The sequence below is a fragment of the Bidens hawaiensis genome, unplaced genomic scaffold, assembly GCF_021521415.1.
Source record: "Bidens hawaiensis isolate Kalapana, Puna unplaced genomic scaffold, B.hawaiensis_p1.1 tig00011830_1, whole genome shotgun sequence".
In the NCBI taxonomy this organism is placed as follows: domain Eukaryota; kingdom Viridiplantae; phylum Streptophyta; class Magnoliopsida; order Asterales; family Asteraceae; genus Bidens; species Bidens hawaiensis.
Window position 1 is genome coordinate 166,720 of NW_027491942.1, and position 22,572 is coordinate 189,291.

Sequence of the window (22,572 nt, forward strand, 5' to 3'; positions counted from 1 at the left end):
CTTGGTTTTCTGTAGCTCCTTTATAGTGTGTTCTTGTTGAACATTTCGTTAGAATCTCTTTTGTATTTAGTCATAGATAATATTTCTTTGATTGTTTAAAAATTTTATGAACATATATTTTCAACTTAACATTGCTTCTTATTTCCCTACTTATTATATGCACATTTTATTTCAAAATCTCCATTTCACATGCATCTCTTCGTCCTAATCAGCGACAAATTACTCATGAATATGTGTTCCTAGTTGTTCATGAGCTATTTAAACAGTTCCAGATACAATTCAAATATATCCGCATTTTCAAGCACCTGATGCTAGAGTTTGTTTCTTCTTAGCTGGTAATTAGTAATTTGGTATGATTCTCCAAGGCATGTTTAGTAGAATATATACAACGAAAATGTCAAAGGTTGTTTTCAAAATACACCACAAGAACATAATTAAACGTGGCCTCCCACGAAAAATGATGGCTAACGACCCTTGTAAATTAATATCAGAAACTACTTATAAGCTAATCTATACAATTAAATAAATAAAGCTTTCCTCTAGCCACGTGTTATTCATTTAGCCCACCCTCACTCATCCATTCCCGCCTATGTCCACAATCCATTTAGAAACCATTAACCCGGCCCGATTCTAATTGTTACCACTAGATCTTTCAAACAAACCCTAATTCATCCTTCATGCCCTCCTCACTGGTGTAATCAGGCTGTAGAATGCCTTCATCTCCGTTCGTCTCCTCTCCTGTGTTGCAGCCGCACCCACACCCGCCACCGCCATCGCCAACCCCGTTTTCTCACCGGATTCCACTTCTCCGGTGTTGCAGCACCCGCCACCGCCACCGCACCAGCCACCGCCACCGCCGGTATGCTATAGTTTTTGCTTTATGATTTGATTCGTTGTTCTTTAACTATTAATATAAACCTTAAATCGATTTGATTATGTATTTAGGCATTAATCGATTCCACTTCTCCGGTGTTGCAGCAGCATGTTCGGACCGCCAGTATGCTATAGTTTTTGCTTTCTGATTTGATTCGTTGTTCTTTAACTATTAATTTAAAACCCTAAATCGATTTGATTATGTATTTAGGCATTAATCGATTCCACTTCTCCGGTGTTGCAGCAGCATGTTCAGACCGCCGGTATGTTATAGTTGTTGCTTTCTCATTTGATTCGGTCTTCGTTAATTATTTATATAAACACTAAATTGATTTCATTATGTATTTAGGCATTAATCAATTCCACTTCTCCGGTGTTGCAGCAGCATGTTCGGAGCGCCAGTATGTTATAGTTGCTTTTTCATTTGATTTGGTGTTCGTTAATTATTTATAGAAACACTAAATCGACTTCATTATGTACTTAGGCATTAATTGATTAATAAGCGTCATCTTCGGTGTTCGTTAGTTATTTATATAATTAAGTTAGATCAAGTTATATTACTCTGTCATCAACTCGATTACATTCGCTGTTCGTTAAATTTATTTTATATAAACACTAAACTGATTTCATTATGTATTTAGGCATTAATCGATTCCACTTCTCCGGTGTTGCAGTAGCATGTTCGGACCGCCGGTATGTTATAGTTGCTTTCTCATTTGATTTGGTGTTCGTTAATTATTTATACAAACACTAAATCGATTTCATTATGTACTTAGGCATTAATTGATTAATAAGCATCATTTTCGGTGTTCGTTAGTTACTTATATAATTAAGTTAGATCAAGTTATTTTATATATTACTCTGTTGCAGCACCCGCCACCGCCACTGCACCAGCCACCGCCACCGCCGGTATGCTATAGTTTTTGCTTTCTGATTTGATTTGTTATTCTTTAACTATTAATATAAACCCTAAATCGATTTGATTATGTATTTAGGCATTAATCGATTCCACTTCTCCGGTGTTGCAGCAGCATGTTCGGACCGCTGGTATGTTATAGTTGCTTTCTCATTTGATTTGTTGTACGTTAATTATTTATAGAAACACTAAATCGACTTCATTATGTACTTTGGCATTAATTGATTAATAAGCGTCATCTTTGGTGTTCGTTAGTTATTTATATAATTAAGTTAGATCAAGTTATATTACTCTGTCATCAACTCGATTACATTCGCTGTTCGTTAAATTTATTTTATATAAACACTAAACTGATTTCATTATGTATTTAGGCATTAATCGATTCCACTTCTCCGGTGTTGCAGCAGCATGTTCGGACCGCCGTTATGTTATAGTTGCTTTCTCATTTGATTTGGTGTTCGTTAATTATTTATACAAACACTAAATTGATTTCATTATATACTTAGGCATTAATTGATTAATAAGCATCATTTTCGGTGTTCGTTAGTTACTTATATAATTAAGTTAAATCAAGTTATTTTATATATTACTCTGTTGCAGCACCCGCCACCGCCACTGCACCAGCCACAGCCACCGCCACCGCCGGTATGCTATAGTTTTTGCTTTCTGATTTGATTTGTTGTTCTTTAACTATTAATATAAACCCTAAATCTATTTGATTATGTATTTAGGCATTAATCGATTCCACTTCTCCGGTGTTGCAGCAACATGTTCGGACCGCCGGTATGTTATAGTTGCTTTCTCATTTGATTTGGTGTTCGTTAATTATTTATATAAACACTAAATCGACTTCATTATGTACTTAGGCATTAATTGATTAATAAGCGTCATCTTCGGTGTTCGTTAGTTATTTATATAATTAAGTTAGATCAAGTTATATTACTCTGTCATCAACTCGATTACATTCGCTGTTCGTTAAATTTATTTTATATAAACGCTAAACTGATTTCATTATGTATTTAGGCATTAATCGATTCCACTTCTCCGGTATTGCAGCAGCATGTTCGGACCGCCGGTATGTTATAGTTGCTTTCTCATTTGATTTGGTGTTCGTTAATTATTTATACAAACACTAAATCGATTTCATTATGTACTTAGGCATTAATTGATTAATAAGCGTCATCTTTGGTGTTCGTTAGTTATTTATATAATTAAGTTAGATCAAGTTATTTTATATATTACTCTGTTGCAGCACCCGCCACCGCCACCGCACCAGCCACCGCCACCGCCAGTATGCTATAGTTTTTGCTTTCTGATTTGATTCGTTGTTCTTTAACTATTAATATAAACCCTAAATCGATTTGATTATGTATTTAGGCATTAATCGATTCCACTTCTCCGGTGTTGCAGCAGCATGTTCGGACAGCCGGTATGTTATAGTTGTTGCTTTCTCATTTGATTCGGTCTTCGTTAATTATTTATATAAACACTAAATTGATTTCATTATGTATTTAGGCATTAATCGATTCCACTTCTCCGGTGTTGCAGCAGCATGTTCGGACCGCCGGTATTTTATAGTTGCTTTCTCATTTGATTTGGTGTTCGTTAATTATTTATATAAACACTAAATCGACTTCATTATCTACTTAGGCATTAATTGATTAATAAGCGTCATCTTCGGTGTTCGTTAGTTATTTATATAATTAAGTTAGATCAAGTTATATTACTCTGTCATCAACTTAAATACATTCGTTGTTCGTTAAATTTATTTTATATATACAATTTGTTAACTTGATTGATTTATGCTCAATCAAATTACTATGTTAAGTCTGGACTTTTAAAAAGAGAATCTTTTTTTGTAACATGAGATACGAAAAATTTATAAAAAAAAATAGACATTCAAATAAATTATAATACACATTTTTTTTCGTAATGACATTAAATTTATATTAATCATGACGAAAATTGAATACTTATGCAGCTTAAAATTCGGACTAATATACGCTCATTCAATAATTCTTTAATTAGGTAAATTTATATTAAATATATAATTTTTTAGGTTGACTGATTTATGCTCAATCCATTATCTATGTTAACTTTTGACTTATATAAATATATATTTATCCCAATTTATAATTGCTTTAATTAAGGTCAAAATTTACTAACGTAAATCATGGGCACTGATTAATTTATAACTTTTAAATTTAATGTATTTTTGTTAACATAAAAGGAATAACTAAATAAAATCATGTGACAGAATAATTTTGATACCTTACGTAAGCCTATATGAAAACGTTTAACTAACTAATTTCAACTTTAAATAACATATATATGTAAACTGTTTGGCATATATATGAAAATATTCTGTTTGACTATGCTTTGTATTTAACACATTTCTAATACTTTTAATTACGGAAAATAATAACTAACGAAAATCAAGGCCCCAGATTGGTTATTAACTTTTATATTTCTTTTATTTTTGTTAACATAAAAATAAAATGTTTGCCATATATATCAAATTATTCTGTTTGCATTTGCTATATATTCTTTAATAACAATCCACCCTCATCACCATCGAAGTCGATCTAACTGCCATGGTAATTCAATTGTTCTCTCCCTTTAATTTATATAGTTTGTTATATCTTATTACTTACGAAATACAACACCTTTTTTAACAATGTCTCTAATACACAGAAACATGGAGCCAAAAAATTTGATCAAACTTAGGGAACTTGATGCTACCAAGACAAACTATACAATCAAAGTTCGAGTTATTAGACTATGGAGAAAACCAAACAACAAGAACCCTAACGAAATTTGGTCGATTGAAATGATTATAATGGATGAGGATTTATTTACCAAATTTTTTTTTCTTTTTATAATATTCAGCACTCTCAACTACATAAATTTTCAGGGAACAAAGATGCAGGCAAGCGTGTTCAAAACTTACTTTCCTAAGTTTGAAGAACATCTCCTAGAGAATGAGTGCTACTTCATTTTTAGGCCCACACTGGCCGAAAATGACGCAAAAATCAAGCATGTGGACAATGGCCAGAAAATTTCTTTCCGTTGGCAAACAGACCTAAAAAAATGCACCACCTTCAAAGGCTCCAAGTATGGTTTTGAATTCACCAATTTTGGTTCCATTTTAAAAGACCCTCTACCTCAGTACACTAGACTCGGTTAGATACCGTATTATTTTATTTATTATTTACTCTTAATTGTTTAACACACATTAAAACTCTTAACGCTCTAACTTTATTTCACACTAGATATTATTGGATATGTTTACAAATGCTATGAGGTGGAGAAGAAACCGGTAAGAGGTGGCAAAGAAGCAATCAAGATGGAGATCAAATTAGAAGATCTGGAGTAAGCAACTCAAATTTTACTTTTTTTTATTCATTTGCACTTAACTATATTTATGTTATCCATATCAACAATCTTACAGAGGTAGACACATCATATTAACCTTGTGGGAGGAATATTGTCAGCAAATGTTGAACTACATGCAAAATAAGCAACAGGCTCATGTTTTCCTAATTCTTCAATTCGGAAATCTGCATATATACGGACGTAAGTAAAAAATCATGTCATTATTTCATTGTACTTTAAATAACTAACGAATTTATGTTATTAGAGATAACAGGACTGTTTCTAATGTTTATGATACGACGCGGTTGTTTATAAATTCACCAATTGATGAAATCCTAGAATTTAAGAAAAGGTACATTGTTATTATATATGTTTAAAATAATTACCATTTATATTTACCTTTACTTTCTAAAGGTAATACTATTATTGTAATGCTATAATTTAAAAATATAATCTGTACAGCCCATTCTTACATACCAAATTTGTGATCGTACAATTGTAATAATATTATTTAAAAATTGATTCTGTTTTGATAAAAGCTATTATCAAAACACGGTAACACATGAAAATAGACCATCCAAAAGTCTTGATTTTTTTTATTAAAAGTTACCTACTCATTATAACAAATAATGTTTCATCACACCAGTTTCCTGTCTAACATTGGTGAAGAAACATCCTCTCATCGGTCCGTTGGTACCTCTATGGTCTCGTCACTAGAAGACGAATTTCTTAATGATATTGATTTCATCAACATTCGTGAAATTAACGAAATCAAAGAGGTATGTCATTGTTTTTTAAATTTTTTGTTTTTAGATTCATTGAAACATCATTATTAAAATTCTCTTATTTCTGGATAGGTTAAATCCCTTATTGTTGTTGGTAAGATCAAAGCTCTATGCATTGAGAAATCATGGAATTATCGTAGTTGTGATTTATGTAAAAATGGAGTTGAAACCACAACCGTCAGAATTGATAAGGGAGAGAATCCAGCCGATTTTGAAGTGGCGAAGCAGTACAAATGTCTCAATGACAATTGCACTCAGACTATTGTATCATCTCCTATGATTAGGTTCACAAATCTTTTAACTTTTTTTTTACAATATTAACCATGTTTTATCTTTTTAATTTATTTTAATCATATTTTTAAGATACAAGATCCCCATACGAGTCCAGGATTGCACAGGGACTGTGACTCTTACAATGTTTGAGCGGGAGGCTAACAAGCTTATAGGACGAATTGCTAAAGACGTGCTGGACGAACAGGAACAAGTAAACTTTTTGTCTTTTTTGAATCGTTTTATAATAACATTACTATAATAGTGAAATTCTATAACTTTTTATATTTGAAATTAAAACATTTGATGCTTTTCACAGTCGGCTGAATTTTTAACTCTTCCTGCTGCCTTCAACGTTTTATTAGAAAGAAAGTTCGCCTTTAGGATCGAGATCAAGAACTATAATCTTGATAACAATGCTGAGTATTTTTCCATTACAAAACTGACTGAAGATCTGAACATTATTTCAAAGCTCGAAAATAATTTCTATAATAATCAGGTAATTTGTTAATTTCTTCATTTATATATAATAAACCGGTCAAAAATGTACATGTAAAGCATGTGAGTTTACATACAAAATGAAGGTTGAAGATTCTGATTCGGTGAACCCAAGTAACTCAGAGTTGCCATTACAGACGGATGTTTCTTTGAAGGTTATCTACTATTTTTACTTATGTTTTCGCTATCTACTTAAATCAAATTAACTATATTGAACTTATAATTCCTTACTTTTTTTATTATATAGGATTCTATTTCATGTACCACTGACAATGGGACCCCGATTTCCAATAGCAATGAAAGTATGGGCACGGCTGCCAGTGTTGATTTGAAACGTAATCTTGAAGATGTATAAGACGTTGACGAGTCATCCGCTCTGTCATCAACTAAACAACAGAAGATTCACACAAAGGATTTGCGTGATGCAAATTGGAATGAGACGTTGTTGATTCCTAAAACCGAGAAGTAGTAGTTGGTTCCTATTTAATTTAAAAAACTTTCCTTTTTATTGTCTTTTTTTGCATGGTTTGCTGAGACTATGTTTCTTTATATTTTCTGTTTTGATTGTGTTGGGGATTTTTCTTTTTGTTTGACTACATGGAGGTTCCTTTTTTTGATAAAATTTTATGATTGGTTATTGCTATGTTTATATGTGGTACATATGTTTTGCAAAACTTCAAATTAATATTATAGACAAATAATATTTCACTTCCTTAAAGTATAATTACTACAAAAAATATTCCAATTACTATTAATTAATTTTTTCATTAAAATACAATTCTACATTAGTAGGTATATGTATGACTTTAAAGTACTTACATGCAAAATTAAGATAAAATACGAAAAACTTTAACAAAATTTATATTTCTACAAAAAAACTACCTACATGGATATTACTTTTTCATTGAAGTCATCAAATTTATATTTATGATGACAAAAATTCTATTTTTATGCTCAATCAAATTACTCTGTTAAGTCTGGACTTTTAAAAAGAGAATTTTTTTTATAACATGAGACACGAAAAACTTAAAATAAATAGACATTCAAAAACAATATAATACAGAATTTTTTTCGTATAGACATTAAATTTAAATTTATGATGACGAAAATTCAATACTCCTGCAGCTAAAGATTCGGACTAATATACGCCCATTCAATAATTCTTTAATTAGGTAAATTTATTTTAAATATATATTTTTTTAGGTTGACTGGTTTATGCTCAATCCACTATCTATGTTAACTTTTGACTTATATAAATATATATTTACCCCAATTTATAATTGTTTTAATTAAGGACAAAATTTACTAACGTAAATCATGGGCATAGATTGATTTTTAACTTTTAAATTTAATCTATTTTTGTTAACATAAAAGAATATGTTTGTCATATCAAATAATTTTGTTACCTAACGTAAGCCTATATGGAAAAGTTTACCTAACTAATTTCAACTTTAAATAGCATATATATGTAAACTGTTTGCCCTTACTTTATATTCTTTAATAAACAAAGTGTTCCACAAAGCTTTTCTCTACACAGAGTGTTCCACAAAGCTCTTCTCTACCGTAAATGGTAAGATTTCCATTTTGTATTATATAACCCTTACAACAACTTTTTATCTTTTTTTTTTCTTTTCTTTTGTAGGGGACATGCAAAGAACTACTTTATCTGACATTTCTAATGGTAAATAAATTTATTTGTTACTTATGTTAAACTTAACTCATCATCTAATAATATGTTTATTTTATTTTTTTATTTTTTACAGCTTATGTAAACAACGTTCGTTATGCAAATGCTTCAGAGGCGGTAAAATTCAGGAAAGTAGATCTACATATCAATAAATCCAATATTGTTCAAGTAAATAATTCCTTGCTCCCACTGCTATAAGTTTCAATCCGTCTAAACTTGGAATGTGTTTAGTTTTTAGCATCGATTTTTTTCAAGTCATTTATACACGTTTTACCTTTAAAAGAATATACAATCTGTCCTTAACTACAATAGATTTAAAACACAAATACAAGTTTAATTTTTAATATATACATATATATATATAACATAATTATTATAGTTTCGTATTAGATATAAAACTTTTGTACTTTGTAAATTTTCCTTGTCTTTATGTCATTAGCATGAATTTCAAGTTTTCAACTGTAAATGCTCAATGAAATTGTATATGTAATTTTAAAACACGAAGTCATATTACAAAAACATTTTAATTTATCGATATTATAAAATCAATAGATAACATTAAATAGTTGTTTTTTACTTTGTAAATCTATTTCTTATACTTCTATTTGCACTCTATTATACAAGGAAATGTCTAAAAGCAACACCCCTGAAAGTGCATCATCCTCTAAAGCGCCTGTCAACGGTCATGCTTCAAATTGTAAGTTTTCAATTTGTATTATATTACGTTCATTTTTGTAATTCAGAAAATTTAAATTTGTCCATGTAGAACAACATTTCTACAATTATTTTCTTTATGTAGGGGACATGCAAAGAACCGCTATATCTTCAGCCGACATTCGTAAGTTAAATGCTTCAGAGGCCAGGAAATCAAGAAAGCTACTTATAGATAGCAGGAGATCTAATATTGCTCCTAACACCCAAAAGTCTAATAAACCTTTTTCGTCATCAATAAATTCTACATCAATTACACAGGGCAAAGAAAATGTGACACCAAATACAATGATTACAAATCAAAGCAGTTTGCAAACTTTTCATGAAAATACAAAGAATCCAACTTCATTAGGTGATATCAATAGTGGTAAGATACCCGTTTACTGGTTATTTTTCATAATTTAAACATAAACGATAATATCAATTATTATCAACTTGCTCATGTTACCATATTTTAAATCTTAATTTTTTCCCCAGGGGCATCTTCCAAAAACAACAGGTCTACCTCATTATGTGATACTCGTCGAGTTTATATTTCTTCACCTATCATGGCATCCAGCAATTGTGCATCTACTTCTTTAACAAAGTTATCATCAGGAAAGCGTAAACTAATAAGTAACTCGCGGATTACAAATCCTATACCTATGCTTGACTTGACGTCAGATGAAGAAGTTGATGTCGAAGTTTTGGTTAAAGACCCATTCAAAGGAATCTCAACAGGTACTTATAATACAACAATTCCAATTAATAATGCACATACATTTTTTGACCACCAGTTAATTTAACAAATTACTTGGATCATGGTGATCAGAATCTTATATGTGAATTATGCCATGCAAAATTGTGGAAAAATGAGGGTGGAATAGGAAAAAAAAGAAGGAAAAACAACTTATTTCCTATGTTGTGGTTACGGTAAGGTCGAGCTACCTGAATTTAAAGATGCTCCGCCAGCTTACAAAGATCTATTTAGCAATGTTGGTCCTAAAAGCAAGTTTTTCTTAAAGAACATTAGACGCTACAATTCTATGTTCGCGTTTACATCAATGGGCGGAAAGGTTGATTCCTCCATTAATAGAGGTAACGCTCCATTCGTGTTTAGGATTAGCGGTCAGAATTATCATTCTATTGGAAGTCTTTTGCCAGAGAATGGATCAAAACCAAAGTTTTCGCAACTATACATATATGACACGGAAAATGAAGTCTCAAATAGACAATGCTTATTTAGGTATGTATTAACTCAATTAATTCACTATTTTTACACATTTGACCTTATGTCATTTTTTTAAATAATGACAAACGAATATTCTTATTCCTACCAGTCAATCAAAAAAACAATCTACAAGAGGTTCCAACTTGCTAGATCTTGAGATAATAAAGGATCTACAGCGTATGTTAGATTCTCATAATGAGCTGGTGAAATCTTATAGGATGGCAAGAGATCGTTTTCAAGAAAATCCTCATGCTAACCTTAAGTTGCGTCTTATTGGAAGAAGACAACAAGATGGAAGAACATACAACTTGCCGAGTTCTTCTGAAGTTGCTGCGCTGATTGTTGGTGATATTGGTAATATTGAGCCTCGAGACATTATTGTTTAAACTAAAACGGGAAGTCTAAAGCATATAAGTGAATTGCATCCTTCATACGTTCCTCTTCAATATCCACTTTTCTATATTTACGGTAATGATTGTTACAGGGTTGACATCCCTCATAGAGATTTTAGAAGCTTACAAAAAAGTAAACGGCCAAACTGCACCATGAGAGAATTTTTTGCGTACAGAATTCAAGATATGCCAAATATTTTCTCATTGCCTCTGAATGGAAGAAGACTTTTTCAACAACAGTTAGTTGATATATACACAATGATTGAAACCGAAAGACTCAACTACATACGTAAAAAACAAAAGGTTCTTAGATGTGAGTCATATGAGAATATTCATAACTTAAAAAACACCAAAAACCAAGACATGTCCCGCGTTGGTCAACGTGTGATATTACCTTCATCTTTTACCGGAGGTTCTTGGTACATGATGCAAAACTACCAAGATGCCATGGCTATTTGTAGGTGGTATGGATATCCAGATTTTTTCATAACTATAACATGCAATCCTAAATGGCCTGAAGTTAAAAGATTCCTGAATAGTACCACCATTAATCCTGAAGACAGGCCTGACATCATGTGTAGATTATTTAAAGTTAAGCTTGATGCAATAATCAAAGACTTAAAAAAAGACGAAGTTCTGGGAAAGGTTCAAGCAGGTGATTTACTTTATTATTTACTTAATATAATAGTATTTGTTAAACATAGTCTTCTTTTTAGCAACTTTCAATTTATATCGAACATTAATAATATTCATTTTTTATGTAGTTGTTTATATCGTAGAGTTTCAAAAGCGTGGGTTGCCTCATGCCCATATATGTTTATTCATGCATGCTGATCACAAGCTTCCTACCGTTGATCATATTGACCCGTTTATTTCGGCCGAGATTCCAGACAAGAAGGAAGATCATGAATTATATTCCCTTGTGAATGAATTCATGATGCATGGTCCTTGTGGTTATGATAACATGAACTGTTCATGCATGATTAATAGAAGGTGTTCTAAAAAGTTCCCTAAAAAGTTTACACCTCACAATTCTATTGATTCAAATGGTTATCCTATATACAGAAGAAGAGATTCTGGATGCACAGTTTAAAAGTCTGTTGTGGACTTAGACAACAGAAGTGTCGTGCCATATAATTAAACGCTTCTGAAAAGATATCAAGCACATATTAACGTTGAGTGGTGTAATCAGGCTGCATCCATAAAGTATTTATTCAAATACATTAACAAAGGTCCTGACAGGGCTACAGTTGCTGTTGTAGACGCTGACAATCAAGATGATCAAGATAAAGCAAGAGATGAAATTAGAGAATATTATGATTGTCGATACCTTTCTGCGTGTGAAGCAGCATGGAGGATATTTGCATTTGAAGTACATTACAACTCGCCTTCAGTAATTAGGCTTCCTTTCCATCTCCCTGGTCAACAACAGGTTACGTACGAGCCCGATGATGATATTGATGATGTCCTTAACAAACCATCAGTTTCTTCATCAATGTTTTCAGCTTGGATGTTGTGTAACCAAATTAATAACGAAGCACGAAATCTTACTTATGTTGAATTTCCTACTAAGTTTGTTTGGAAACTTGAACAACGAAAGTGGGAACGACGAAAGCAGGGTTTTTCAATTGGAAGAATTCATCAAGTTTCTCCGTCTCTCGGTGAGGCGTATTTCTTAAGAATTCTTCTAAACAAAGTCAAATGACCAAAATCTTTTGATGATATTCGAACGGTAGATGGCCAGACATATCCTACATTTAGAGATGCTTGCTATGCACGTGGACTACTCGATGATGACATGGAATATATTGAAGCAATTAAGGAGGCGAGTGCATCTGGTTCTGGTTATTATCTTCGTGCTTTATTTGGATCAATGTTATTGTCCAGCTCTCTTTCTAGACCTGATTTTGTGTGGGAAAAAACATGGGAATATCTATCAGATGGCATTATTTACACACAACAAAGAATATTGAATATTCCAGGTACTCCAATTCGTTATTCAGTACTAAAATATATATGAACCATATTATACTTTCAAATGAAGATTAATTATAAATTTTCAATTTTTACCATCCTTAATGAATTTGGTTTTTCGTTTTTATGTTTTGTTCATATACGTACTTTATATAATATTGTTTATATTTTATTAATACAATTTTGCAGATTTATCACTTCCAGAAACTCAAATTAAGAACTTAACTTTGTGTGAGATTAAGAAGTACCTACTTCGAAATAACTCAAGCCTACGTAGATTTCAAACTATGCCGTATCCTGATCACGATTCTATAGCTTCTTCAAACAATCGTTTAATTGTTGACGAACTCTCTTATGACACAATCACTTTACAAAATGAGTCTCACAGCCTTATAAGTTCATTAACAGATGAACAACGAAAAGTGTTTGACGAAATCATGAACGCAGTTGAAGCTAACAAAGGAGGTGTATTTTTTCTTTACGGCTATGGTGGAACAGGAAAGACATTTTTGTGGAAGACATTATCTGTGGCAATACGATCTAAAGGTCAAATTGTATTGAATGTTGCTTCAAGTGGTATTGCATCATTGCTGTTGTCAGGAGGTAGAACAATACACTCCAGATTTCATATTCCTATAAATCTTAACGAGGACTCAACTTGCAGCATAAAACCAGGAAGTGATGATGCGCATTTACTAAAGGAAACAAAATTGATTATATGGGATGAAGCCCCAATGATACATAAACATGCATTTGAAGCTCTTGATAGAACAATGACGGACGTATTAACTCCTAATACTTCTATCAATTCGGGAATCCCATTTGGAGGTAAAATTATTGTTTTTGGTGGTGATTTTAGGCAAGTTCTTCCGGTTATTACAAACGGAAGCAGACAACAGATTGTGAATGCATCTTTATGTTCTTCCTATATTTGGGGTAAATGCAAACTTCTTAGGTTAACAAAAAACATGCGGTTAACCATCGGAGCTCAAGCATCTGATATTGAGCAGACAAACCAGTTTGCTAAATGGCTGTTGGATATAGGCGAGGGAAATGTCGGTGGTTCAAATGATGGTGAAGCAACAATAGACATACCTCATGATCTTTTGATCAATGACTCGTATGATCCGATTCAAAGTTTAATTGATTTTGTTTATCCTTCAATTCTACAAAATATCAAAAATATTGAATTCTTTCGTGAAAGAGCAATACTTGCACCTACCAATGAAGATGTCCAAGACATTAATGATCGATTGATCTCACTTTTTCCCAGAGATGAAAAGGAGTACCTTAGCTCAGATAGTATCTGTCCAACAGAAGACTTCGTTGATCCGTTGCAAGCAAATTTATACTCGCCCGACGTGTTAAACGGTCTTAAAATTTTCGGATTGCCAAATCATAGATTGGTCTTAAAGGTGGGTGTTCCTGTTATGTTACTCCGAAACATTGACCATCAAATTGGTTTGTGTAATGGTACTAGGCTGCGAGTCATATCTCTTAAAAAACATGTCGTAGTAGCTGAAATAATATCTGGAGGTAATATTGGTACTCGCACACATATTCACAGAGTAAATATGATACCTACAGATAACAAGATTCCTTTCAAGTTTTAGAAGACAATTTCCAATTTCAGTATGTTTTGCAATGAAGATTAACAAAAGCCAAGGACAGTCACTATCAAAAGTTGGTTTGTATTTAAAGCATCCGGTTTTCAGCCATGGACAGTTGTATGTGGCACTATCAAGAGTGAAGAGTAGAGACGGAGTCAAATTATTAATATTCGACGCAGATGGCAAACTTACAAATAAGACATCTAATGTTGTTTACAAAGAGATATTTCGAGATTTGTAATTTATGTTTCACTTTGTCAAATTTGATTGTAACTTACTTTCTTCCTTAGTTTCAACAATTTATCAGTTTTTGTGTCTTTTTTCACTTTACATGAATAAATCTATCATTTATGTTACCATTTATATTGTGTCCAACCATATAATATTTAAGATTAATGTGTTAGTAAATTAAACATATGCTTCTACCTTTAATATTTAATACCACATTGTTTCTTCAAATATTTCAAATGTTTTTAGAATTATAAAATAAAATTTCTTAAACCCGTGTTCTACACGGGCAACTAACCTAGTACAGAAATATATAAAAAGAAAATGAAGATATACATTATGCAAGAACCGAAGAGTACCGGCCCCTTGTGTTGAACTGCTTTAAACTCGGGTTCCTTTTCAAGAGTACTTAAAAAGACATAGTACATTGAATCCAGCTTTTCCACATTTGTATGCTACGAATGTGATTTGAGTTGTTTGATGAAATAACACGGATGTGTCGATCAGCCAATATTCGACACAAGTCATTGTCCTTGGTTTACATACTCGCATTCAGCTCTTAGGGGAAAGTAGGTTAATTATGAATGTTATGAAATATTGAACTTCAAATTGCAATTCAGTTAGAAGTTCAAACAACCAGTTGCAGATTCTTCACAAGATCCGTTGATGACATATTGAAGTCGTCATTCTTCTGCACGAATCGAGATAAAATAAATATAAATATCTTATATATTTACTATTAAAGAACTACCCATAAGAAGTTAAAAAGATTTATCATTTTTGTATGTATGTTATACCTGAGCAACAATGGTGACAAGAAGAGTGGTATCAGCGAATGGGATGGTGTTACAACTGACAATAGATAAACCAAGCTTCTGCATCTCACTTAACAATTTCACTATCGATATGCAGTTCTTCTGGCTATAGATTTCGACAAGTAGACTGCATCCGGATGTCCTCACTTCAATCTCTGGATTGCAAGGGCTGCTACTCTCTTCGTAGTTTGCTTCATTAGAAGACGAACCATCATCATCACTGCTACTAAGCCTTGATCGTTTACCTGTGATAACCGATTCTTGCATATTCTTTCGCTTCAAGGCAGATAACCCCTCAAGTTCCTTAACGCGATTTTGAAGTTCTTGGATGTAATTAGCTGCATCTTCTAACACAGTTGCCTTATCCATCTATCACCAAACAGTCATCAAAAAAATCGTTAATTAATAAACTACATATGAAATACTTCTTCTAGGGTTTTGTTAATAAATTGTCATTCATTACCTTCTTCAAGTCAGGAAGGAGTGAAGACAAAGCAACAAACCGCTGAGCCAACTTTTCTCTTCTCTTCCTCTCAGCCAACACATGATCTTGAACTTGAATCGGATTCCGAGTAGGGGTGGGAACCTTTCTTGTGCCCGCTTCTGTGAAACCATATGAATCACTAAATGATAGGATCTCATCTTTAGGCTTTATGTCTCCAAAAGATATTGTGAAAGTGTTGGGAGAATCAGAAACTAGTTTTGATTTGGATTTTTCAGTTGGAGGATATAACTTCTTGTTGATACTGTTGGTTGATTTGTAATTAAATGGTTGTTTGATATTGGCTGGTTCTTCGAGGCGCTTATGGGTTTGAAACGATTGATCGATAAACGACGGGGTTTCTGTGTAGCTATCTGATGAAAATGAATCAACACTGAAATCCTCCATGAGATGATGATAGGGTTTGTTCATCTGGTATTGATTCATGAACCCTTGATCTTGCATCTCCTAAAAAAGGGATTCAACAAACGCATTAAAAAATTATATCTAGATCAATAAAGTATATATAATATTATGATTCATGTATAACCTAACAATACATCTATACAGCCTGTATATTTTGCTTACCAGTTCTGGTATCCAAGAAGAAGGCATATCCATGGCTAGGATGTAAGTATTAATTCCAATGTAGGCTGCAAGTACAGACTAATTCTCATTAGATATATCTCACACAAGATATCACACAAGAAGAACAAAAAACCTTTATTCACTCCATAAGATTTCAAACTTAGCAACACGAATTTAGCGTGCAAAATCTTTTGATGATGAAAACTCTCTCGGGACAATTCGAAACTCTTAAACATGATCAAAAGGAGTGTTTAATAAAATTTGCCAGGGTACTGTCCCCTTTACCCAAAACAACAAAACGAGTAGAAATCTTAGTCATTTTTTCTTAATTTTGAATACCGAAAAGTCTCAACCGAAAAATAACTATGAGCACAAGCTTCAAAATCATGATTTGATGTGATAGTCATGAAGATCGACCAGGTACTTGGAGATGAGAATGAGAGCTAAACAGGGAAAGAAAGGAATTACCTTTGGAAAAGAAAGACTACTTTTTAATTAAACAGCCTTTTTTGTGGAATATTTCTGGTTTGGCATATGAACCACAGAGAATAAATACTTGAAGGGTTTGTAGTAAATTGATGGATACAGTGTGTTGTATTCAGCTGAGACACGTGACCGAAAAGCAATTCCGTCTGGAATTGATTCTCTCGGCATTTCGCCTACAAAAACCTGCCTTTTTTATTATTTTAAGTTTATCTAGCATATGATGTGCAAGCATGGGCAATTATTAATGAATCAATACACCCAACTGTTGTCCAAATCCTTCTTGTAAACCGTATAACTCCTGTATTTTATTTACACTTTTACAGTTTTACCTACTAACATTTTGGGAAATTAAATCCTCATAAGACTGAAGGGTGTGGGGGCTTCAAAGGGGGCGTTAGAGCCCCTCCGCTCGCGCCCCCAGGCGCTAATACCACACCAACAGGGGCGCTAGAGAGGCGCTTTGGATAGCCGTGAGCATGGTAGCGGGAGAAGAGAGAGAGGAGGGCACAATTTTTTAGGGTTTTTCACCCGTTGGGGTGTGTTTGATCAGCCGAAAAAAAAAATTCTATATAAACTATACTTCATTTCACCCATTTTAATACCAATTAAAAAAATATTGTTTAATTTTTAGTATGTTTTTTTTTGTAATTTGAATTTTAGATATTAATGTGTTTTTTTTATTAATATGTGTTTTGTTTAATAATTTATGTGTTTTTTTAATAATATGTTGTTTGAATATATTTATAAAAAAATAAAAAAAAAAATTCGCTGGAGCCCCTGCGGAGTCCCTCCACACCAGGGGCCAGGGGCTCCAACACCCCCCTTATCCAGTTTCTCTCTCTGTCACACGTCATAATATTATTGGTTCTTGGCTATGCTGGAGCCCCCACACCCCTTAGTCTAAAAGTAACTAATAATTAAAATCTGTGTTCGATTGCTTTAACAAAAAGGTTACTTTTCATCAAATTCATTAGTTCTTAATATTTAAAACTTAAAAGCTATGGGTTAAATCCTTTTTGTTTTCTTTAAGTATTAAAGGAAGTTATACATTTTTATAGTTTTTGTCATTTATCAAGTGTCATTCTTCTTACAAAAGTTCGTTAGGGCTAAAGCTTTTAATTAGTGTCAGAATTTTAAGTGTTAGGTAATTAAAGCAACAAACACATGATACAAATACTGTTTAAATATATTATTAATATCAAGACAATTTTGTTTTCAAAAGTTTGGAGCTTTTTTAAAACCTACTTCGAGTAGTTTAGTTATCTTTTAATCAAAATTTAAAGACCTATATATATCATTTAAAGAAAACTTTTTGCAATCACTTACAACTAAAATTAACTTGCTAATAAAGAATTTGCAATTCATTCCCACCAACAACTCACATTTTCAAACTTACAAAAAATTTAAAAATAAAAACACTGGTCGGCATAGTAACGAAAAGACTTTCGCGTCTTCTACAATTTTACTCGAGTTAGGTTTAATAACTCTAAAGATGACTTTTTTCCCTCGTGTTCATATAGACCAAATAAACGTACGCCTGAATAGCAGCATCCGTAAACAAGAAGCACACTTTGAGAAGTAAATTGTATCAAAGGAAAATAATAGTTTAATGGAGAGGTTACTAAAGCACAAATTGACCATATTCTACCATTTTGCTACATCAAAACATGAGGATCAAACTAATATTTACAGTGAGAGAAATAGAGTCACATATTTAAATGACTTGAATTCAAATCAGCCCTCTATATCTAGAGTAAGATGCGTTAGGAGACTGTCATTCCACATGCACATGTTAGGATATTTACCCTTTGATAGACCCGTTTATTCCATTGGTTTGGCTTGTGTAGTCCATCGAATATAAATGACCATTATCTTTATTATTACAACCAAGAACACACTAGATGTGTTCACGAAGTGACCTATAAGTTAGGCTTGTCCATGATAAGAACCTAACCCGCATCTATGTGTCATTTTTCAGAAATTAAAACTAAAGCATTAGTGCTCCATAGCATATAAATGTCTAATCGTGCTAGTAGCAGTTAGGTTGTGTACAAGCGTGCATGATGGCAAGACTATGTCAGCTTCGTGTTTGCATTATCTAGATCATGTAAGTTATGTAGTGTAAAGTAGAGACATTGTGATGAACTAAACGTCAGGTCGAAACATAACTGTCACATAACTTCTAGGGCAAAATCATTGATTAGTGAATATGATTGTGATCTTGTTAGGATGTCTTGATTATAGGACATCGGGAAATTGTGGTAGTGAGAGCCGACTACTCAAGAGTCAAGTGCTTAGTAGAGGATAAGGTAAGTAATATGATACCATTTAGTATTTTGGGTTGGTATGCATGTTTGTTAAAATGTTTACGTTTAAACAATATATTGTTGAATATCTACTTTATATAGAGAACATTGACTTGTAATTAAAGAGTATTTGCAAGAGTATGTGTAAAATAATTTTTAAACACAAGTACGATTTTAGAAATGTTTTCAACATGTAAAATGAGTTCGAACTATTTTGACATTGTTATATGTCATAGAGTGGTTTTGTAAGCATTTACAAATGGTATGACATTGGTATATATGCCATAGAGTAATTTTGGAAATGTTTAGCCATTGGTGCTTAGAAAGTGATATTTGAAAAGACTTTTTTCATTGAGAAAACTCCTTCGAAAACGGTAGTCATGTAGGGCAAATATTTTATACTAGTATTAGAATTGTATAGTCTTTATAGTTGCTTATAGTCGGCGTATTAAGTACCTCAGTACGTAATTTGTAAGAACGAAATATAAAAATTGAAGAAATGAGAACCCTATAAAAAGGTCACTTAACCCATTTCTCAACCTACAAACCCATTTTGAAATAAAGTATTCCAAGGAATAAAAAGAGAAACTCTCTCTCCAGTACCAAACTTCATCTTCTCTTTTTCTTATAAACTAAAATCCGAGATCCGAGTGTTGTTAATGATTTTATGCTAACTAACAACACGGATTGATCAGAGTAAGGTTGTTAGATCCATCCCAAAGAGGACCTTTCGCTCTAAGTTTTGTGTAGTTGTACATGGACAAGTAGATCATGATCAAGTCTCCTGAGCTGCAGAGACTAAAGTTGCAGATGCTGAAGCGCTTAAAAGAAAAGAAGAAAGTAACAATTGGCGGTTGAACCTAAAAATGAACTGATCGTGTCTGAAGATCAGTCAAAGGGCAAAGAAAAGAAACAAGTCGGCCCAAGAAATCCAACAAAAGAAAATTAGATGTCGACCCTCCTGCGTCTGATGTTTGTAAATTTGTTGTTTCCGATCATTCCCAGCAAATAGGATTGAAGTTCAAGTCTTCAAGAATGGAAAATAAATAATTGATCAAGATCCAATCTCGTTCAAGCTCTTGGATCAAGACAAGTACTAAATTTCAAGAAAAAAGACGTAGCAAAGAACTTGATAAAGGTTCCTGGACATACTCAATCCTAGAGGGAGATTGTAGGGCTAATATTCTATATTAGTATTAGGATTGTGTATGTCTTTATATGTTTATAGTCAGTGTATTACGTAGCTCAGTACGTTTATTTTGTACGGACGAAATGTAAAAGTTGGAGAAATTGGGACCCTATAAAAGGGTCACTTTACTCATTTCTCCACTAACTCTTCACAAAAACTCTCTACAAACCCACTTTGAAATAAAGTCTTCCAAGGAAATAAATAAAGAGAGAAACTCTCTCTCCACTACCAAACTTCATCTTCTATTTTACTTATAAACTAAGATCCGAGATCCGAGTGTTGTTAGTGATTTCCGTTAGCTAAAAACACGAACTGATCCGAGTAAGGTTGTTAGATCCATCCCAAAGAGGACCTTTCGCTCTAAGTTTTGTGCAGCTGTACATGGGCAGGTAGATCATGATCAAGTCTCTTGGGCTGCATAGACTGAAATTGCAAATGCTGAAGCGCTTAAAAGAAAACGAGAACGTGACAGTTAAACGTTGAAACTAAAAATGAACTGATCGTGTCTGAAGATCAGTCGAATGACAAAGCAAAGAAACAAGTCGACCCAAGAAAGCCAACAAAAGAAAATTAGATGTCGACCCTCCCGCATCTGATGTTTCTAAAATTTGTTGTTTCCGATCATTCCCAACAAATAAGATTGAAGCTCAAGTCTTCAAGAATGGAAAAAATACAATAATAAATTATAAAGACACAATAAATGACAATATATAACACAATGACGAGCCATATATAATACAATGTTGAGTAATATAACACAATATAATAAAAAAAACATAATGTCAAAGGAAAAAAGACATAATCAATGACGAAAATAAACAAAAAGCGCAATGATAAATAAAAAATAACAATGATTTTTTTCTTCAACATTAAGTCTTTTTTATGAGAACGAGAAAGACGGGTGAAACATTTTTGTGTTTTTTTTAATTTTCCTGGAATTTTTTTATTTTGAGATGTTTTTTTTTGTGAGGGTTTTTTTTTATTACCACAAATCATTCTCATTTATCTTATATTTGTCACTTTTTATAGAATAACTTGACTCTTTTTTATATTGAAGATACCTTAATTGTTCACGAAATCACTAAGCTTGTTGACATACATCACGACTGAAGTTTTATTATATCTAGTTATCTACACTAACTACAAACCCACGCACACATCTTTTCTTTGATTCTTCATTAATTAATTCTCTAAGCGAACTTTCTGGACAACTATTAAGAGCATAAAGTTTGGATGTAACATCTACTTTTGATAAGAATTAATAAAATAAATTTCGTTTATTTTATAATGTTTCGTGTGTCGGTTTAAATAAATAAACTAATAGAGGGTGGGCTTGGACTTTAAAAGATGAAATAAGAAATGGAATGGGCCTTAGGTCCATGGGCTTAAGGGAGTATAAATACCCTTTAAACTCTAAACCTTTCCATTTTTATCCATCTCTACACCATAGCCTACACCATCAAAAACACACACAAACACTATCCTATAACCCGAGTAAAGATCCGAAGGCAAAAACCCGAGATTATTGGTGCTAGAACGTTGTAACGAACCCTAAACTACATCAAGACCGGCTCGTTTAAGGTACGTTTATTGTTAGAAATCGTTCATTTAGGTTCATATTTGTTTAGAGAATCACAGATCTGTTTGATTTTAGTAAAAACGAATCCAACGCAACATATATCACTGAAATTCAATAACATTTGATGGATTAATTATAGGAAAAGCGAGCCGTATGTATATATGCTCAAATCGCACCCTTTAAACGCATATGTTTGGCCGATTGGATACCTATGGTTTGTAGGCGAGATGAATACGAATCCATTGATACCAATTTCATGTTGTTTCGTTCTAAATCGAAGGTTTAATCGTAGATCTGATGAAGTTTGACCATTCTTGTTCTTATCAATTTTGACTTTGACCCTAGAAGTCAAAGATCTGGATAAGAGATGTTGATAGTTCGTTATGGTGGATCAATTCGTTACTCGTGCATAACGAATGGGACTCATTCGTGTGAATTGATAACGAATGGACCTTTAATTCGTTAGCTGCCCATTCATTATATTAAGATGACGAATCAGGCCACGTCAAAGATAACAAACTAGGGTAACGAATCAGCTAGTGAATCAGACCAGGAAAGGTAACGAACTAATCTAACGAATCAGATGGTGATACGACGAC

General features: G+C 32.8%; 3 protein-coding genes across 4 annotated transcripts; 2 read left to right on the plus strand and 1 right to left on the minus strand.

The window, feature by feature from the left end:
* Positions 1-236: 236 nt before the first annotated feature.
* On the minus strand, positions 237-16,948 carry LOC143539230 (transcription factor bHLH18-like). 2 transcript variants are annotated; one of them, XM_077032603.1, is made up of 6 exons: positions 16,882-16,948; positions 16,414-16,478; positions 15,808-16,293; positions 15,327-15,713; positions 14,828-15,220; positions 237-505 (listed from the first exon to the last, which is right to left on the minus strand). In XM_077032603.1, exons 2-5 carry the CDS (start codon positions 16,444-16,446, stop codon positions 15,158-15,160), a joined length of 969 nt encoding a protein of 322 aa, XP_076888718.1. In that variant the 5' UTR covers positions 16,447-16,478; positions 16,882-16,948; the 3' UTR covers positions 237-505; positions 14,828-15,157. The 2 variants fall into 2 exon arrangements, with proteins under 2 accessions (XP_076888718.1, XP_076888717.1); XM_077032602.1 differs by lacking the exon at positions 16,882-16,948 and having other exon boundaries at positions 238-505; positions 16,414-16,839.
* Positions 10,871-12,422, plus strand: LOC143539213 (uncharacterized). The gene is made up of 3 exons (XM_077032593.1): positions 10,871-11,372; positions 11,482-11,804; positions 11,910-12,422. The coding sequence occupies exons 1-3, from the start codon at positions 10,871-10,873 to the stop codon at positions 12,420-12,422; spliced, it is 1,338 nt and encodes a 445-aa protein (XP_076888708.1).
* Positions 12,516-14,542, plus strand: LOC143539215 (uncharacterized). Its single transcript, XM_077032594.1, has 3 exons — positions 12,516-12,699; positions 12,881-14,227; positions 14,325-14,542. Exons 1-3 carry the CDS (start codon positions 12,516-12,518, stop codon positions 14,540-14,542), a joined length of 1,749 nt encoding a protein of 582 aa, XP_076888709.1.
* Positions 16,949-22,572: the final 5,624 nt, after the last annotated feature.